At 40.6% G+C, this 21,001-nt stretch overlaps 1 protein-coding gene and 1 pseudogene across 1 annotated transcript in view; one reads left to right on the top strand and one right to left on the bottom strand.

Annotated features, from left to right (window-relative positions):
• The first annotated feature begins 2,313 nt into the window (after window positions 1–2,313).
• On the top strand, window positions 2,314–7,318 carry LOC139722456 (uncharacterized; annotated as a pseudogene).
• Window positions 7,319–11,573: 4,255 nt separating this feature from the next.
• Window positions 11,574–21,001, bottom strand: part of LOC139722427 (endoribonuclease Dicer-like) — a 28,268-nt gene continuing 18,840 nt past the window's right edge. The window contains exons 12-20 of the mRNA XM_071633719.1: window positions 20,354–20,567; window positions 20,231–20,239; window positions 18,807–19,825; window positions 17,794–17,946; window positions 16,438–17,312; window positions 15,048–15,303; window positions 14,185–14,353; window positions 13,310–13,385; window positions 11,574–12,371 (exon numbers count right to left, since the gene is read on the bottom strand). Of these exons, the coding sequence (XP_071489820.1) occupies window positions 12,209–12,371; window positions 13,310–13,385; window positions 14,185–14,353; window positions 15,048–15,303; window positions 16,438–17,312; window positions 17,794–17,946; window positions 18,807–19,825; window positions 20,231–20,239; window positions 20,354–20,567 (2,934 nt within the window). The 3' untranslated portion in view covers window positions 11,574–12,208. The remainder of the gene's footprint in view (window positions 12,372–13,309; window positions 13,386–14,184; window positions 14,354–15,047; window positions 15,304–16,437; window positions 17,313–17,793; window positions 17,947–18,806; window positions 19,826–20,230; window positions 20,240–20,353; window positions 20,568–21,001) is intronic.

Genomic DNA, 21,001 nt, shown 5'->3' with positions numbered 1-21,001 from the left:
ACAGTGGTTGAGAGTTTGCCAGTGGCCTGTCCCAGGCCTTTACAGACAAAATTCTCCCTGAAAGGAATGTACAGCTGACAAAGGATGAATTTTCAATGTGATACTGCTATGGAGTATCCTTTACTCATACCAAAGTTATTGGAGGTAAACAAAGTACAAGTTGTAAGATCTTCTCTAGACGTGTACAGATACATTCTCCTCGCTGAAAATCCAGACCATTTGTACGGTGGTCGAGATTTTGCCAGTGGCTGGCCCCAGGCCACCACAGACAAAATTATCAGTGAATGCAATGTACATCTGAGAAATGATAAATTTCTCAGCAGGCATAGCTTTTCATGTACTTATATAGCAAAGTATACATGGAAACTTTATTATACTTGTCTGGGAAGAAGTGAAACTGAGCTTTCATCAACAGACTACATTGAACTTGATGATCTTATGTCTGAAGATAGCTCAGGTGATTGGTCTATGAATTAATTTGCTCTGAAGGACATGAAGAGAAGAGTGATAGTGATTTGGATCTAATGATGAGATAATTTGAAGAGAAACCAACACGACACGGATCAATGAAGTCATGTGGGGGGGGGGGGTGATTGGAAATGTATCAGCCACACGCTAAGAATAGATGGCACCAGTCTACAGCCTTCACATGGGTACCACAAGGTAGGATAAAAGTAGGGCGCCCTCAGACAACATAGAGATGAACAACAGAAAAGGAAGGGACGTCAACGAAATGGAGATCACTAGACGCAGCCAAGCTCGTGCCAAAGCCAGGGAGCACTGGAGAGAGAACCTTGCAGCCATACAGGCCACTGGGCCAAAAGATAGTGTTCACCTTACCAGAGAAAAAGAATGTGAGGTCAATTCAGTTGAGCAATTGCCAGGGGGTACAGCAGAGGACTACACAAGTCATATTACATCTGTCATTGATGATCTTGCAGAGACGTATGCGGACTTTCACCAGGAAGATTTTCAGTTTTGTAGGTCCCGGATTATAGACAACGTCACAAATACACTCAGTGATTGTGTGGTGGTAAACAATGCCACAATAAAGAACTTACATGAGTGTTGGGGCAAGTCGCTCAATGAGCTCAATTGCCACCTGCATCCATTGGACACAATAGCCAGCACATGCAGGAATACTCTGAAAGGATTAGAGAGTTGCAAGGGCCACTTTGATATGGGAAGGACTGCATAGCTGCACACCTCATCCTACAAATAAATAAATTGCGCTATAAAGATGGTAAGGGTGATCTTAAATCATTCAAAACCTTTCTATCAGATAACGGACTTCCCCTTGGTCTCCTGCCCCGATACAGGGGAAATCGCCTGCATATTTTGTTTCACATTTGTGGGAAATTAACACAACATCATGGAACACTGTGAGTGAATTCTTTTGCAGTGGAGTAGCAAACTGTGGGGGCTTGACCCAGTCCATAGTTAAGGACTTCTCAGATTGTCAAGCCATGGTAGAAATGCAAGTCCTGGGATTGCTCGGCAAACTTCTTACAGGGCCATGGATGAATACATTCGACGTATCCTCGCAGGGTGAAGTGAGCCATCTACGTGGGATTGAGATTGTCAAGGATGTGGTCGATGCTCTGAAGGTTGCTGCAGCACAACCAGAAAACATCCTAGGATGCAACACCGATTTCTTTGGAGAGGAACTTGATCAAACAGATCCAACATTGTGTGCACTGCAAAAAGAGCCTCAGGATCGAGTTCTTTTTGAGCAGATGATCACAGCCTGCTTTCAGTCCATCGTAGCTGAGTTGGAGCGGCAATACCAGCGGTACTTTGCCATGGATATCACACCAGCAATGATACAGGAGACTCAGTCGGCAAGAACGCATAATATCGATGCCGAGGAGATCATGGGAATGTTTGTTGCGGGGAAAGAGAGGGCAAAAAATGCGAACATTGACTTCTTAGCAGGCAGAATGAGGGCTCAAAAGAACAAAGTGGTTCCCTGGCTCGATGGAATGTACAATGAACAACGAGAGAACATCGTAACATGGGCCATCTCCAAAGGAAGGAAGAAGAGGAAAAGGAACAGAATGAAACTGAGCGAGATCAATAAAGAAATGTCCCTAAGAGCTGCAAACAAATGACGAAAAAGAGACGTTAAAAAAAAGAAAAGATGTAACTAAAGGAAATAGATGTGAACCAGGTGGCGACTACGTTCCCGGGCTTGGCAGGTGATACCCAATCTGTTCTTGTTGACATTCTTCAAGGTGCTGTTGCTGACTATGACATTCCGAAATTGTCCCTGGCTGCTGACTTGGTTTGTGAGGATTTACTCATGTGTTGAAAATGAGACACATGATCACTGTTGGTTACATTGGTAAGCTGGCCAAAACTTGACTTGATGAAGCTTTTCCACTGATATTTTATTCAATTTGTGTTTATCATATTTTGCACAAAATTGCAGTTTTAATGAGCATAAATTAATTTGCATTGATTATCATGGTATTTGCATGCTAAAAAACTAATGTGTAATTTGAACTGGGCTCTTTCAGCTATCTATTGATGCTGGGATCACTTCAAAAGACTTCGGAAACAAAACGTAATTTTCATATTTTGCATAATTGACGAGGATGTCAATTAGTGAAGAAGTTGGCCCATGGACAATTTCAGCATCCATTTCACATCGAATCCAGTCCTAAAGACTAAGAAAATTTTTTTTTTTTACATAATTAGGAATGGTTAATTAGCATAAATCAATTTGCATTAATTAGCACAAGCTGTCGTTTCATCACATAAGTTATATATATAATATGAGACTTTATATAGGAATTTGATGGAACAACCCATCATGTTGCCTAGCATCAGTAGTCTGTAGGTCCAAGACATGAGTGCCCCATGTAGATATCGGAAAAGTTACCGGAAAAAAAAAATCAAATCACAATTTTTGTCCCACGTAACCCCACTCTCCCCAAACAGTAAATGTAACTTAATAGTGTAATCGGCTACGCATGCATTAAATCCCATGTTAATGACGATGAGAATCTTGATCATGTTGAAAATCAACTTTGTGATCAATCTCAGAGGAATGAAATGAGCTGGTAGTATACATGTTACCTGTATACAAATATTCTCTACTTTCACAGGCTCGATGCCATCGAGCCAACCGTTCAACTTTGCAGCACACTCTGTTACTTTGCACAAGGAGGATATTTACCCATGGTAGGAGACGCACATGGCTTATCACCCCGTGCCACCAGCAATTGCATACATACTGTGGCCAACGCCATCTGTGACAACATGCATCATTTCATACATTGGCCGGATGAGCAAGAGTTGAGGAGATCAAAGTTGGACTTCTATCAAAACGAAAGATGGCCATCTATCGTAGGTCCAATAGACGGGACCCACGTACCACTCTACACACCATTTTGTACGGCACATGAAGGCGCATTTGTGAACAGAAAAAGGTTTCATTCAATAAATAAATAATGAATGTACAGATAGTGTGTGACAGAAAATTGAAAATTCATGTTGCCCATGCTGTTAGTGGCTGATTTGTTAGTGACTTGATAGCGCTAACAAACCTCCCACTTACAGCGTTTCTGTGCGGCCGGTACAGGACTCCTCTCAAATTTCTTGTTCATATATGATTATCTGCCAAGGTAGGCCTACATTTTCACATGAAAGCCATTTTCTGTTTGTTTTCTCAGTTCTTACAAGGAAAAACCATCATTATTATATGACCTGTGTATTTTTATACACAAGAACAGTACTGGAGCAACTGTAACTTGTTGCTGTAAGAATCACAACTAATCACACTGTACTGTGCACTGCTGCTATACTGCATACAGAATGTGACTTTCATGTGATACCATACCCTGTATCTCAACACAAATACCACACTTGCAATTTTAATTCAAGTAATTGAAGGGATTAGTTTTACTTTAATAACTATTAATGGAAGTTACGGCTTCAACAGCTACAAGTATGTGATTTTTTTTTTTATATCAGGATCTTAAACAATAGGCCTACTTGCCATATGTGTGTATGAAACACAGCTATTGGTATCCATCCATAATTGATAATTTCCTAGTAAAGAGTGTCCCCCCTCCCACTTAAAAAACAAAAAGAATTAGATCAGCATACTTGAAGTCACAAAAACGGAAGATCTGAAATTGGTGCAAGTGAGAAGAGTGAAATTGCGATTCCATGGTGTATGCGAATCAGGAGAGAATACAAATGCCCTCATCTGTCAAACTGCATAAGAAATGCTGAATGTACCCCTCACAATGGACGTCATTGAGGGCTTACACAGATTGTCTTCCAGAAATGATCCAGATCTGTCTCATTCGGGAAACGCAGAGTGACGCAGAGCAAAAAACCATGCGAGATAAAATCGCGGGTCATAATCATGACATTCGTCTCCTACAGTGATTTTCAGTGTAGTGATTATGGCCAGTCATTGCGATAGTCCAAAGTGCCTATCACAACAGTTGCTCCAAGTCCCAAAAATGGCCAATTTATGCAAAAAGAGTTGCCAAAATGTGACAAAAGGATCACATACTGATCAGAAGTATACATTCAAAGAACCAAAGACACACAAACTTTTGTTTAAATAACATGTTCTTCTGGATTATCTAATGTTGATTACCATGATATGAGCCATGAAAATGACCTTGATAGCCGAGGAATGCCGCTGATGAATATTCGAAAGCTCAAGCCCCTTTTGACTCTATTGCACTCCACTGGCTTGCTACTTTTTTCCCCTGCAGTTATTCAACTTCCATGCAATGTGTTTGGTTTACACAGGTCTGCACAAATTCCTCAGTTTGGGAGAAGATGCCCTCCACACCTGGAACCGAAGTACATCGTCTTTGAATCAAAGTTACTGGAACTGTTTCAGATTTGTCGATCTTGTGGCTCAGAGAACGTTGCCATCAGCACATCTGTGAAGGGGACATATGTTAAAGTTTCAGCAGAATGTTGGTCCTGCCAGACTGCAGACTGGACTTGGGAGAGTCAAACCTGGTACCATAACCGTCCTGCTGGCAACCTCATCCTGTCGGCAGCGATTTTGTTTTCGTGGGGTAGCCCAGCCAAAACACTGCGCATCCTAGAAAGCATTAGAGTCCAGGCCATATCAGAGCGAACTTTCTTCCGTCATCAAGATGAATTCCTCCATCCAATCATTGAGAGAAAATGGCAGCTGAACCAAACTGCGCTAATCACCTCACTAGCTGAAGCTGGATGACCACTGACAATTGGGGGCGATGGCAGAACAGATAGTCCTGGTCACTCTGCGAAGTATGGATTATACACAGCCATCGAACTCTCAGCCAACAAGATTGTGGACATCCAGCTTGTACAGGTGATTTACAGTTATGAATGAAAGAATTTGGTTCATTCACTATAGTAATCCATAAACCCCACCATATCTCATTTGCATGTAGAGAAAAAGTGACTATAGCTTCTACGTAGATGTAGGTACAGTGCAAGTAATTGAGAATATCTTCATAAGTAAGAAAAAATAATAATAATAAGGTTTATGAAACAATAAAGGCTTCCACTTTGTCACGTCTTCCCTTAACAGATCCTTTTCTTTTCTCTTTTATTTTTCTGCTTCAGAGCAACGAGGTGAAAAGTAGCTATCACATGGAGTTAGAGGGTTTCAAACGCATGTGGAACAAGCTCACTGGGGAAGGCCCGACAGTCCAAAAGTTGGTGACCGACCGCCATTGTCAGCTGGCAAAGTACATCCGGGAGACGACACCAGAGATACGACACATGTATGATGTGTGGCACGTTGCCAAAGGTGAATGATTTTACCCAGTTTTGCAAGAGAATCAAAATTCATTGGTTGTGAATAATTGATTTAGGATGTGTGGAATGTGCATTGTTTAATATGTATTGTGTTATAACATTATTTTGGACTAGTGCTTGAATGTTTGTAATTGGAATGACAAGGATTTCACTATTGAATTGATCACCCAAATTTGCTTGATCAGCTTGATCTTTTTTCTTTTGCTTCACAGAAAGGAAATATATGTCATGTATAAAATGCATGATACTGTATTCTAAAAACTGTCCTTTGTACCAAACCAGAATGTTATGTAATTGTGTAAAAGATACAGGACTGTATGAATGTCAGCATGCCATATAAAATGTTAACAAAGAGCGATTGCCATAGCTCACTTGAGCCTTCAGCTAAGGTGAGCTAAAAAGCAAACTTTTACTGTTACAATGTTAATGACAATTTCGTGACCAGGAAGGGCCTTAAAAGTATCAACTCTTGCATCGCCATGTTTTTCTTAATTTTGTAGGTGTGCAGAAGAAGGGGAAGGCACTCTCTGAGAAGAAAGACTTTGAAGTTATCAGTAAGTAGCATCAGAGTATTGTCAACCACATCTACTGGGTTGCGGCCTCCACTGTGATGTTTGTACATTGTATAGAAACCCGCTAAGGACATGTACGTATGAAGATACTCTGTATAGATCTAGTCCTACCCTCCTATTAAACTACTATAACTGTTAAACGTACAGTGCAGTGCAAATTCAACTAAATTCTAACTGGTTACAAGTTGTTGTAACGTTAGAATCTATAACAAATTTTGCAAGCCAGCACAAGTGACAAGTCAAGCCTTCAACTCACGTCACATGGCTCAATATCAAGGTTACATTATATGTTGATAATTTGTTTTCTTTTCTAAATAATCATGGCACTTGATAACAAACAGCGCTGTCGACTTTGTGTATTATATCGCGACTACTACAGTACTGGACTGTGCTGTGCAAGTTGGGTTAGTCTGTTGCAAATGTTGTGGATCAAATTTCTTTGTAAATTTTTTGAGCGATTGACTTGAAATTGTGCACACATGTCTGCAACAATATGTAGATGTGCAAGACACATTTTCTATCAGCAGCAGGTAATGAATTGCCATGATAACGGCATTTTGTGAGCAAAACAACACAAAACAATGTGGAATACTCTCACTCACTCATAGCGTTTGACAGGAAATATGGTTAGTGTGACCATGGACCTACAACGAATGGACTCTCGACAGCCAGATTTTACGACTTGAGACGATTAACATCTGTTTACCAGCCTTACTTCCCTTTGCAGCGTTTTACGACCGATCGCTGGAGGCATGTTTTGATAAGCGGCCTCTGCGCGAGCGAGATCCGCCGATTTCTATGCTGCCCTTTTGCGGCCAGATCTTGTAAATTTCTGCTCTCGGTTGTAAACATTTTGCACAGCGTTAGATGGTTCCTTCGTGACCCCAGTAGCTACAGAGTCTGCGCAGATGATACACACCTCCAGGTCGTATTCACTATTGATGCTCAGTTCATCGTGAAAGTTTCTTCGATATCTTCCAAAAAACCCGACCAAATTCGATAGAATCTTCGATTTTTCACGGTTTTTTTCTCCACCTCATCGTAGCATGTGTTCAGGTACGAAACAAAAAGATGGAAAATAGGTACAGAAAGTGTCTTATTTATCGGATTTCCTATCAATTTTGTGTGATTGTATGTGGTATTCTTGTATGTTGAACAGTTATCATTGTCAAAAATAAACATTTTATACGGAGCATTTGCGAGCGTATTTGTTAAAATCGACTGAAATTGTTCCTTTTTTGGAGAAAAATCCGTGGAATAACAAATATGGTAAAGTATCGCTTGTATGCAAATGTGATTTCTCTGTACAAAAGAACAAAATCTGGGTCAGTCTATGATTGCCAAATCAGTGACGTGACACTGACAGTGTCGCTGTCGATTTTCACAATTGAAATGATGAATGATGAGCCCATTGGCATTAGAAATGTAATGAAATAGGTCTACCTTAAAAAGTTCATAGTCACGAACAATGTTTACAGTGCTAGTTTTTTGTGTCTATTTTAATTTCGGGCATCTCGCTATGTTTTCAGCCACGAATCACCTTTGGCCAGTTCTGCGTGTGCAGAGGCCGTCTGTACAGTCCCATATGACTGATTTCGTGTTTGCCTTTCCCTCCACTTTGCTCGGCGCTCAGCTCAGCGTCCTGGACAGCTAACCATTAAACCAGTTGCACTCTGCAGCTCAATATCACTTTCCAAAAATAAGATTTTGTAAACTAAAGTTAACATTCCAAATTAAATGATATACAGTTGTAAGTAGCAATTACAGAAATTAATTATGATTAGTCTAGAGACTAGACTGTCATGATTTTATTTTCTTCATTCAAAAGGTCTATGGTAAGAAAGGTATAAAATAAACTTGAAAAGGTTCTGCTGGTGACATATATTCATCTTTTTCATGTCACTTTTGTGTGTGTGTTTTGTATTTTTGTTGGTGTAGAGTAATGACACTAAATAGCTAGCACACACATACCAAAAATGGACTTTCTCTACAACCTACATATTTTCAACCATTTCATGTCATCGTTTGAAGTTTATTTTATGCATTTTGACAATACATCATTTCTTTATTTCATTACCTACCACACGCCTAGAACAGGCAAAACATCAACTCCTCGAGATGGCACACAACACAAGGAAAATCTTAAACCATACTCCAAAATTACCGCTAAAGACCTAGAGGACTTGAAGCAGTATTCCAGACGTAACTCTGCGCGCATTGTTGGCATCCCTGAAACCAAGGATGAGCATATTGACAATCTGGTATTGGATTTCGCTAAAAGTAAGCTACGTATCACGCTACAGAGGAATGAAATTGACAGAGCCCAACGTGTTGGTAAGCCCAAAGAGGATCAGCAATGAAGACCTAGGCCCAGACCGGTCCTTGTTAAGTTTTGCTCCTATCGCACCAAAGCAGTCAGATTGATGTGAAAGGAGATGACGACCAGATATTCCCACCTTTGTAAACCACACGCATGCAAACTTGACCGCTTCAAGCAAAAGAAAGCCCAGAAACAAGCGACTAAATGTTAATATCATGGCCCATTTATATCTTGAACATTCTGAAGGATGTAGCATCTGCAGTGAGAGTGGACACATTGATGTGGGCGTGATTGTGGAATCCTGTATAGAAGCTGCTTCATCCGTTGGTATGGCTGTCAGCAAGCAGGGAGACAGAACTTTGTTTGTAACTATTGCTACAAAATCAGAAGATATTCTAAAAATTCCAAAGTGTGTAACAATTTACAATGATGCCAGATGGCATGTCTCTATTGCAGAACAGCTACTGAAACCAAGCCATCCTCTACTGGAAGAATTCCCAGAAATTATTAATGTTGATTCAGCCATAAAACTAATACATGATGTTGGTACTAGTACAATTTGTACAGGAAATGCAGACTTTGTGGATTTTGTGCCTTCCAAGGGGGTCTTGCCATCTAAGATATTCATATTAGACAGTAGTACAGGTCAGACGACAGTACGACAAAAACACTGTCGGCTAATTGCAGAAAGTAAAGAAGAATGTACTACTTGCACCATAGGAAAGGGAGATTTGATGTCATGGAGAGAGAAGAAGGAAAAAGATCAGGACAAAACATCTCCGTGCTCTTCAACAAAGTTGAGTTATCTGAATGCCAAGGACCTTGCTCAAAGAGATTACATCAAGAAAAGGAAAAAACAGAGAAAAAAACTCTGTTCTCTTCAGAAACGTGTTGCATCATTCTTTGAAAAGAAAAGTGTGATTGATGACGAAAATGTACCGTTTGTTCAAGACCTTGTTGGAAAGTGTAGCAAAGACTTAGATGACCTCCTTCCTCCAAAATCAGCTGGCCGCTATCTGTAGGAAGAACAAAAAAAAAGCAATGCAGGTGAAAGATCGCAGGCAGATGAGATGGTCGCCAAAAATTGTCCGCTGGTGTATAGCAATATATCACAAATCTCCAGCAGCTCATAACCTCATGAAAGAGAGCGGGATGCTCATACTTCCCGCTCAAAGTACAATACATGATTATACCCACTATGCGGAAGCCAAGACCGGCATTCATAAGGAGATGATCGAACAAATGATCAAAGATGCAGATTTAACAGAGGAACATAAAGCAAATGTTAACCTGCTGTTTGACGAAATGAAATTGCATTCACGACTGGCCTTTTCTTCCTTGACAGATCGACTTGTGGGATTCATAGATGTGGGAGACATAAATAATGAATTAAGAACATTCCAACAGGAAATTGAAAATGAAGATGACTCTGTTGAGGCACCTCTCGCAACGCATGCCTTTGTACTTATGGCTAGAGGCACTTTTTCATCCATGAAACAAGCAGTTTCCTTTTTTCCAACGAAGACTCTACGAAGTAATGAGATCTATGACTGCGTTATGGAGACTATTTTAGTTATAGAGTCAGTAGGTTTGAGACTGAGGAGCCTGTATCAGATGGGACATCAATGAATAGAAAATTTTACAAGATGTGTGGAAACAAGAACTGGACAGTACATCCGCTTGATCACGAAAGAAAGATATACTTCTTTTGTGACGTTCCCCACTTGATCAAAACAACTCAGAATAACTTGGAGAACTTGGGATTTCCACGCAAAAGCCAAAATCTCCAGGTATTGAATTGTATATATTGATTATTGACTAGCATACAAAAATGTCTATATGTGGAGCTAAACATGTCAACCCAACCTTTCTTCGACGAAGATTTTGAACTGTTTGGGTGATCATCAATCGACAAGGGCACCGATTTCGACGCGTCAGTAGGTTCACTCCAGTCCTCTAACTCCTTGATGTCGATATCATCCATAAAATCTGACATTTTCAAGATCTACTTCAACGATATTTGCAAAGCGAATGGATTGACAGATAGCGTTCGATTTCTGTCAGGCAGGCAGTTGTTTCGCTTGTGCAGTGTTTTCCCAAATCACGTGGAACCGCATACAAATAGCACGCAGCGGCGGATCTCGCGAATGTCTCTGGGAGCAGCGAATGGAAACCTCTCTGCTGCTCGATGATGATGCAATATTACGTACGGACAGCGATGACAGTTTTATCACTGGAGATGGTTATCCGATGTCGGACCTCACGCTGAGTTTTGGGTGTCGGCGGAACTCTCACTTCAAAGGAGAATTTTTTGACTGAAGTCTATGGTGTGACCACCACGGTACATAGATATGCAAATTTTTCAGTGCATTGTCATGGTAACTGTATTTTTTCTATTAAAATCATTCAAAAATACTACAGATTGAGTTAAATCTCTCAGTCTTTAACTTTTCGTTGCAGTATCCCAGTACAGAAGTGTTGGGTGGTGGTATTGATCAGTTTTAGTGATATTTCTAGTTAACCTTATCTTTAAGTCAGTGTACAGTTAGAAGTTCTCATCTTAAAGTTTAGAGAGGCCAGTGTGTTGGCACACTAAATATTGAAAACCTTTTTTTATCGAACAGCACAACATAGTCACACTATAAGGCCTTCTATGCAAAGTTTGAGCAGAAAAAAAGAATACTTTTGAAAATCTCATGACCGAATTGACACAAGTTGATTTGCTTGGAGATCGAAGTTTGTGAGTATTTTATAGAATTTTGTGTGTGTGCTTTAAAATTTTTGATGTCTTACCATATGTCTGTATGACAGATTATTCACAGGTATGAAACACATTTTGTAAAAGGTTGCCTTGATACCAATTAAAAGGCAGGTACTGGCCAGTAGATCCTAGGAATTATGCCATCTCTTGACGAGCAATCAAAGAGTGAAATATGGCTAAAAACATGTAATATGCTAGACTACATATTGAGTAGCACCAAGTAAACATACAAGCTATACGCCATTACCAATACTGGTTACCAAATATCTTCAGTTCATTCTTTGAAAAGCTTCTAGAGAATCATCAGCAGTTTTTCCCCAGTCTCATATGACTGCTGATCAAACAAGCATATGCAGACTGATGTTTTCCTATCTTACTTTACTTCATTTCATGTTGCAATATCATTCATATTGTTGCTTATAAGTAGTTGTCGACTGACACATAGTATAATCACAACAGCATGTTACATTTAACAAACATGCATCTTTCTTTGTCTTGTTGCTCCCTAGTCATACAACCTCCTTCAAGATCTGAAGGCGACAAGGTAACACGTTGGGAACATCAAAGCCCAGACAGCAATTAGGATGAACTGGGGAGGGGAACTCCAGTTTTATACCTTTCTCTTTCATTTAAATGCACCTGTTTTCCAAGATAAAGGCACATCTTGCCCAAACCGGACTTTGCAGAACCTGTCACAATATATTCATTCTGATGCTGTCCCAAACCTCACCAAAATCACGGTGGTGTAGAGAGACAACGTCCACCGCATCAATCCTTTCCCTTTTGTGGATGACTCTTGAGGCTCCGCAGAGCAAATCGAGCTGCCGTTGCCTTGGCGATGTGGTAGTTCCTCCCAATGCCCTTGAACTGACCTTTGCCGACCACGTTGACCGTGACCCTCGTTTTCCCATCTATGGTCTTTTCTGGTGGACTTCAAAGAGAGAGAAAAGGTTGATATTAATCATTTGGATCAAAGCTGGTGTAATGACAACCAGAAACATTCACGGTATGAAACTTTTGCTGACTGGAGCCAACAGCTTTTTTTTTTTGAGGAATTGCCACTAGCATTCAATGCATTGTGTACACAAGAACTTTTGCTTGAATTCTACTTTCTCGAATTTTGCTCCTTGCGAAATTCACCAAAGCTACATGCAAGCAAAAAATTCTGGTTTTCTGGTATGTAATTTCCTAGTAAGTGGAGAATTGCTAACAAACAGTGAAATAACTTTATCTTTGGGATTCGATTAGAATTTTCAGTTCATATTCAAATTCATTCATACCAATAATCAATATCAGTGATGAGTGAAGATACTGCTGAATGACTGACTGTTTGCTGCATACCAAGAAATAACATAATGAAGAATACCCATTAAAGGTATTGTTTGCCATTGGGAGCAGTGATTTGAAAAAAATATTAGAGTTAATCACATTTGACGCGTACATGTTGGTCAGTTGTATCATGACACATCCTGTCATATACAAATTTTGCAACAAAGCCTAAAATACAAGTACAAGGAGATCACTATTTTTCTCAATAAACTATAACTTTAGATGGTTCAGTCTAAAAATAATTTCATTCTGACTAATATTCACATTTTGTATGTTTAACAATACTTAACATTGATTATACTGATCAACATTTTTTTTACATTGGTTATTATTAACCCTAACTCACATTTTAGAAGTGTTTTGAAGCACTAAAGCTGGGTTGTTTTGTTTTATCTGCAAATGGTAAATAATGCCCTTAATGCTTGATGTTGCTGGAAGAATAGGGCTTATTCTTGAGGCATATCTGGGAACAGCAAGACAGAGCGTGCCTCGCGTTGCAATGACCTTGAGGTAATGGTGCGCCCTCTGTTGGTTACTCACCCAAACCTGGCAGTCTCTGGTTCCATCTCCAGTAGTTCTCTGACTGGCGAGATGGGGAGATCTGAGGCATATTGCTCTGTGAAATAGAATCAATCATCAAATCTACCGCAACATCCATTTTGATCACTATTTGTACACTTTTCTTGAGGGTAAAGATACATTCCTACATATTACTACAAATACTGCGAAAACAAATGACATGAAATTATGAGTTGTGCTGCTCCAAGACTTTGGAATTACCAGAAAAAATGAGGAAGGCCTCATCACTTGCTGTCTTCAAATCTTTGTTGAAGACTTACCTTTTTCAGAAGCCTTTGACTAATTTGTTACTTTTTTTTTTTTTGGTATAATCAGTAACACTGTTAGGAGTTCTGTTACATCACAGCAAAGTAGATTATATTTATATAGTAGCTGCACTATACAAATTTGTCTCATAATAATAATGATAATAATACTCAATACATATGCACACACATAATGGTAAATATATGTATACACACACACAATTCTTTCACTTGTCATTTCATGATAAAATTACCTATCTATCAACTGTGTTAAAGAATTAAACGATTCATTAATAACAGGAGAGGGAGTGAATAGCTGATGTTTCCATAATTAAACTCATCCCCCTAGTCATGGATTTAAACTTGGATCAAATTTTGTTTGCTTCCAAAGATACTAGCCGTAGTGCAATCTTAATCCTGGTATGGCCATCTTCCTTTTTTTTTTCTGTGAAAAAGGGTAAAATCAAGTGTATAACAGAGATAAAACAAAAAGTGCACATGCATACAAATACAGATGTGACAGACCTTACAGGTCCAAAAATGGGCAAAGAGATATAAAACTGTGAGTTGAAGTGAGGTATCGATACTCACCAATCTGTTGCTTCATCATGGGGTAATAGACTCTCCAGACAGAGTTGAGTGACATCCCACTGTCTAGGTAGATGGCTCCTGCCACAGACTCAAAGATGTCGCCCAGAGCCTTGGGAACCTCAATGTCCTCTGACTCCTCCTGGTCTCCATCCATCTCACTGTACTTCAGCTGAAAAACGATCAGAATACCACACAATTTATTGCTTCTCCGCACAAACTTAAGCTCCATTTTGCCGTAATGAACTATGAGCAAGGTCCTTTAAGCTCTCAATACATGAGAGTACTGTAACACCATAAACTTTCGCGCATGAAACTTCCGTGAAATTTGCAAGGAGCCACGATTCATAAAAGTACAAATGCGCATGAAAGTTCTTGTGTACACAATCCAGAACCTGAAGAATACTTGTAATTTGTTCATGGTTTGAGATTCGAGAAAGTGCCATGCCACCAAAAAGACAGTCCGCTCTGATTCGCGAAAGTCTCATGTCGTGAATGTGTCTGGTTTTACAGTATACATTATGCTCCTATAAGCTACAATGGGGAAGAGTATGCTGGAATATATCCACATAAACTTGGCATATACACATACCTACACACCTTATACATTTAGTTAAATAAGAATTGTGACAAGCTAGCTACAATGTATGCAACATGGAAAAAAAAATGGCACATACAGATGAAAAACTTACACTGATATCAACCTTCTCCTGTTTTCTGACAGCTGGCTTCCAAGCAAGGTCTCAAAAGGAGTTTTTGAGCCATGAACAACAAACTGCTATTCTTAGTTTCTTTTCATGCAAGCCATGTGCACAGTATATTGGGGTTGATGTATGATGGCAATAGTTTCATTAAAGTTGCCATACCTGAGAATCCATTCCGAGAGCTTCTTTCTTCTGATTGACAAACGTCACAAAATTGTTGATGACAGGAAACATGTTTGGCGTGTAGGCCTTGAAGTACTTGTGAAAATTGAACTTGACCGCCAGGGAAGCGAAGATGGTGTTGTTGACGAGGGCTGAGCGGAGGTCAGTCAGGGCACCAGGAGACAGGTTGGTGTGGTGGTCATACAGGTGACGAGTGATGAGGTAGTCCAACAAGGCATCTCCTAAGAATTCCAGTCTGAGGATCAATGATACACAATGAAAATTTCTGTCCATGTAAACCCATAGTTGGTTTAGAGCACATTATAATGCCATACATCATATCAAAGTTCCCTTTAATCATTTGGCTACTTTATAGAAAAAAGATACCATAGCAAGTCTCACAAAATAATAGGTTCATCATTGAGTGTGTAATATATTATGTATTTCAATCTTACTCATCAAATTACAAATGTTGATAAATGCACAAAAGTTATTCAAATCTGCCAACACTTCTTCACAGATTGTTTGTTTCAATGCAAGCTTTCTAATATCATTTACAGTCTTTTTTTCCCCTAAGACAGAATGATAAACTGATCTAAAACTCAATTAATTTTTGTGAAGGTTTTCCTTGCTTTGTTTATTTGGTGAATACAAATGATTGATTTGATAGTTTGTGTTTTACTGATCTGATGACTGCAATGAAAATGTGATTTAAGAATATTGCCCAAGCGAGAGGTTTTACTGCAGAAACACTAGGCTTTCAGAATAATTTTCATCTCTTTCTCTCAGTTTGGCTTTGTCCAGTACATATTCCATGGTGACAAGCCCCTTTGACTAAAAGTCCATTATCTATTAAAGAACTGTCACAGGTAATGTGATTCAGTACCTGAAGGTACAGTGCTAACAAATTTGTGTGATAGCCACAACATACAAGTACTCTTCTTTTTCACCAGTAATATGCCTTTACTCCATGAGAAAGCTCATTAAAAACTTACTTTGCCAATGAGATACACAAGCCAATATTTCATTGGCCTCAGTCATGACAGAACTGCATCTTAAGAACATGGACACTTAGAGAAATGTAAAGCTACATTAATGGGGACTTGCTAAGAAATTTCAGTTCTACACATCCAAACTTATACTGCTCCCCAGCCAACCAATGGAGCAAATCCAGCTGGTAAATGAATCAAGGATGCTCTTAGAGAGTCAGGTACCGATGCAGTACTGTCCTCTCTACTTTTTCTTGCTCTTATCTGTCTCTGCCTGTCTGGCAGATGCTATATTCATATCTTCAACATCAACAGCATGAAGTTTTGAATAACACATGCATGCTGAGGAATCAAATACAAGACAAGTGTGATATCTGCATTCAATAAATTTTGTTGCTTACCTTTGATAGCAGTCCGTGATGTCATTGCTGTGGTGTGATGAGTGTGTAAAGGCCTGCAGCAGGTAGGCCCTGTCCTTGAAGGTGTAGTTGATGGTCTTTTCAAATTCCTCATAGCCGAGGAGCTGCTGCTCCAGGATGAAATCTGCCCCATCTTTCTTCATGAGAGGGGATGGGGGCTGTGTGAGGTAGCCATAGAGCTGAGACACAGGGATCCCTGAGGATGGGTCGGAGGCACCTGGTGATCCTTGCTTCTGACCCTTGCACTTCAGGTTGACAGGCGGAAGGACATCCAGACCCATCCAGGCCATGAAGACGAGGGCACTGCGGAATCCGCAGGACACCAGGTAGCAGCCAATCAGGGCCTCCACACAATCCGCGATGCTCTTGTCCGAGAGGCTATGCTGGGTATGGATCTCATAGGGCAGTTGTGGCATGCTCGCGGTGTCCTGCACCTTGTTACCTGTGTAGGTCAAGCCGGGCACATCGTCAGGGTCACCTACTGAGAACGACCACTGCTCTTCCTCCTCCTTCTCCCGAGCAAAGAAGTCATCTGGACATTCGGCCTTCGTCTCATCGATCTCTTCCTCACTGAAGTCGTCACTGTTCTCATCCCACCCGTGATCGCTGTCAAAGTCGTCATCATCGAAATCGCCTAGCCCATCTGCAAGCGAAGGGTCCCACACATCGATGACAAAGGCGTCCTCTGGGCTTGCATCAGCATCCTTTGTATCATTGTCCTTGGAGTCCGGTCTGGCGCCCTCTTTGACGAGGAAACATGGAGGCAGCCAGTTGATGGAGGGATCAAACAATGAGACTTGCATCTTGTGAGCCAGAAGCTTCTTGTCTCCAAGACAGTAAAGGTTGAAGTTGCTCACCTACAGAATGCACAGAAAGTTATTTGCTTTTATGTCAAAGATGCATAAAGCTGCTTGATTAGAGATGCTATAATAGAATACATACGGAAATGATATAATGATTTTTAATCTCAATAGACAGCAAGGTGAAAACCAGGGGGGCATTTCATCTATCATTTCATCAGATATTCTTCTGACAAACTGTTACAAGGTCAACATCCCTGCATCTGATTGGCTGAGAGCAAATTTGTCGGATGAAATGCTTCATGAAATACCCCCCAGTTTACATATGAAAAGCAAAGAAACAACTTGTTGTTTGATATTTGTTCCAATAATTTCACGATGACTACATACAAATATCTGTCTATAGATCAAACAGTATTTTAACAATTATTTCAAAAGTGAGTTATTCATTTTTTAACAGTGAATGATGGCAAATTTTATTTAAGCATTGTACAAAAATGTATGTCATCAGCGAAACCCAGTGCATCATGTAGGATACCTGTTTGCTTCTGAGAAAGGAGAGTTTGCCCTCGTCCAGGTCAGGGTAGGTGCAGTAGAGGTACACCGTCACAGCCTGCTTCAGGAAGGAGTCCCCTAACATCTCCAGACGTTCTAGGTTGAACCCATCACTGGAGTTTGACATTGTCAGAGACTGTCAGAACAAGTGAAAGCAAGTATGAATATCAGTTACATCATAGAATGCCTCAACACTAGCACTGCATTTATAAAAACAAATCTCTTACAACTTGTACATACACCTATATCTTTTGCTTGGTTACATGCTTCCCTTTACGTCAATTTCTTTTAAAAACCCTGAAATAACAAAACTTTTATCTTGCAAACAAAACAAATACCAACATCAAATAAATTGGACTGATCAGAAAATATGTGAGTATAACAGCATATAACTAGAAAAGCACTCAGAGAGCACAGAAGCCAGCAACTCATGAAATTTCCCCAATAAAAGCCTTTTGTTTACGTCATTGCATGGTGCCGCGCCTTGCCCGAGCAGAGGACGCGCTTTAATGCATGTATGTCAACCTCCAGTACCCGCAGCTTGAACCCCAAGCTTGTTGACCCTATATGCCAAACGATGAAAAATCCTTCAAAAATCCATAAAAATTCCCGGATTATTACCAAAATTGAATGAGGTGATCCTTGTGTCAATATCAACTTTTTATGCATTTTCATTCTAATCTGTACACAACTTATTGAGTTATTTTGCAAACAGACAAACCAATGCCGATGATCACTTAACCTCCTCCTTCCTTGCCAGAGGTAATAAAGACAAGATATTCTGCTCATCATAAAATTTGGTCCAACAATGCAAAGCATTTTCAAAGAGACTGAACAATTTTATAGGACTAAAATGTGACAGGGAATGAAAAGAATGCAGTAAGTACCTTGTATGTGCAGCGTGGAAAATGGTTAGTAAAAATCTGGCAATCTCTACTCAATTAGTCATACAAGCAGGTGCAAGGACCAACACACAGCCAGAGAATCTCCTCTCACCTGTAGCACTATGGCAGGACTGGGTCCAAGGCACATTTGAGGGTCACTACCCTCATCGTCAAGGTGAAATAGTTCATCAGCATCTGGAGACACTTCCTCTGTGGCAGTTACTGTTCCATTGGTATAGCCATTAGCTGCTGTAGACACACCTACATCATCATTTTCCTTCCCATGATTGAGCTGCAACCCAGTAAACATATCTTGGACAGCGTCGAAAGGGAGTCCATTGTCAACCGCTCCATCTTCAATCCTCTGTCCAGTCTGAAAACTGGTCTCATTCAGCTGCGATGTCTTATTGCACGTTCCTTCAACTCCCGCCTCAGCCTCCTGCAACATGGCCTGCTCAAGTTCACTCTTCTGTCTCTCCAGAGACTCGAGGTCCAAGCCTTCCCAGCCAAAGCTCAAGTTAGGGAAGGGGTATTCCCCCGGAAGGGTTGCCATGCCGATGCCGGCCTCCTTGGCAACCTGCATCCTCAGCTCCTCGGCAATCAGCAGGGCATTCAGCCGGTAGAGGATGGATGGAAGACAGACGGCTTTCCGCCACAGGGATGCGGGGATAGGGTAGATGTAGCACAGCTCTGGTACCAGGTACTGCTTCTTCTGCAAGTTGCTCTTCTTGTTCTGTCCTGTGCTGATGGGAAGGGCCTTGCCCTTGTGGTTCAGGTAGCGCGGTGTCAGCAGGTTGAGTCTGGAGGACATGCAGTCAACATCCACAAGGGGCTGCTGGAAGTTTGAGATCTGAATGTCGTACCTCTCGAAGTAGTAGTCGACAAAAGTCTCATACTTTTCCGATGGGAATGCGCTGGTGACAGGAAGGTGACTCAGGATGTCGGCCACAAAGTATCGCTGGGGCTGGTCAATGTTGCGATAGATGGGAGTCACCACAGCGTCAGCAAGCATGTCCGGGGAAAAGGTGAACTGGTTTTGACTGTAGTCTGGGAGTTGTGGGGGCTGGTCCAGATGACCAGAACTCCGACTGACCGCCTCCAGGAAAGACCAGTCAATGGTTAGATGTCCTCCTTGTTCTGTCAATACAGAGTGTAGAATCCAACAGTAAGTTTAAACTCATGAGCAGAGAAATATCAAAACAGCTACATGAGGTCACATTTTCATATTCATGCTTCATCTTTCTCAAGAACATTTTTCATGATGCAAATGAAAGTCATGAACAGTTACAGATTATGAAGTTGCTTGCTTCCTAAGAATCTGACAAGTCAGATGTTGATGGACCAACACAACTAAGAACCACTCACTTCACTCTGCTATTTGGCTTATCATACACAGGAATATGTAGGTGAGTATATGAGTAACACAGAAGTACAGTAAAACTTCAGCAACTTACAAGATTAACCTCACTTCAGAGGGCATATGTGTCATTATTACTGCACAAAAAACAAATACTTTATGACCACTGTTTTGATTACCCTCATCATCTAAACTACCAACAGGAGTACACACGTGACAATGCCCTCAAGAAGTAAACAAGTACAGAAAATCAAAGCTGTACATATAACAAATACAGTTCAATGCAGCATTCTGTCCCTGACCTTTGTTGAGAGGCACAATGAGGTAGTTGCCTTCACTCTTCCTCGGGTTCAGCTCCAGGTTGGGCTTGTCGAGTCGGAGGACCTCGGCAAAGATACAGCCGTGGAATGACTGGGCCTTCTCCACTTGTACCTTGCTTAGCAGGACATGGTCTGACTGCAGTTTGATGGACACAGATAACTCTCCTGCTCTGGTGTATACTGGAAACCCTGGCACCTGGTGATCAAATTACACAACATATAAGACCACTTTACCATGCAGTGAAAATACAAATTATGTTGACTAACAAACATAAAACGAAACAACAATCTACCGAAAAAATGCCTAAAAAGACAAAATAAAACTAGAGAAGCACTCTGACAGCGCAGACCTTCGCCAAGTGGCTAATTCCACCACTGATCTTGTTCTTCCATAGACATCAGTGATTTCCATCCATACCATATGCATGCTGAAAATTGCCCGATTTTCCAATATAGAAGCCTTTTGTTACGTCATCAACTTCCAGCTGTGCGGCGCCTCGTCCAAGCAAAGCATGCACTTTAGTGCGCATGATATGCAAACCTCAAAAATGCAAAGCTTGAACTCCAAGTTCATTGGCCCTATCTGCCAAAACATTGAAAATTCTTCATAAAATCCATGATATTCCCGGA

Source organism: Diadema antillarum, unplaced genomic scaffold, assembly GCF_040938485.1.
Source record: "Diadema antillarum isolate AM-2024a unplaced genomic scaffold, OU_Dant_1.0 scf00000165, whole genome shotgun sequence".
NCBI lineage: Eukaryota > Metazoa > Echinodermata > Echinoidea > Diadematoida > Diadematidae > Diadema > Diadema antillarum.
Note: the sequence above shows the minus strand (reverse complement) of the source record. Positions and strands in the feature narration are given on the sequence as shown.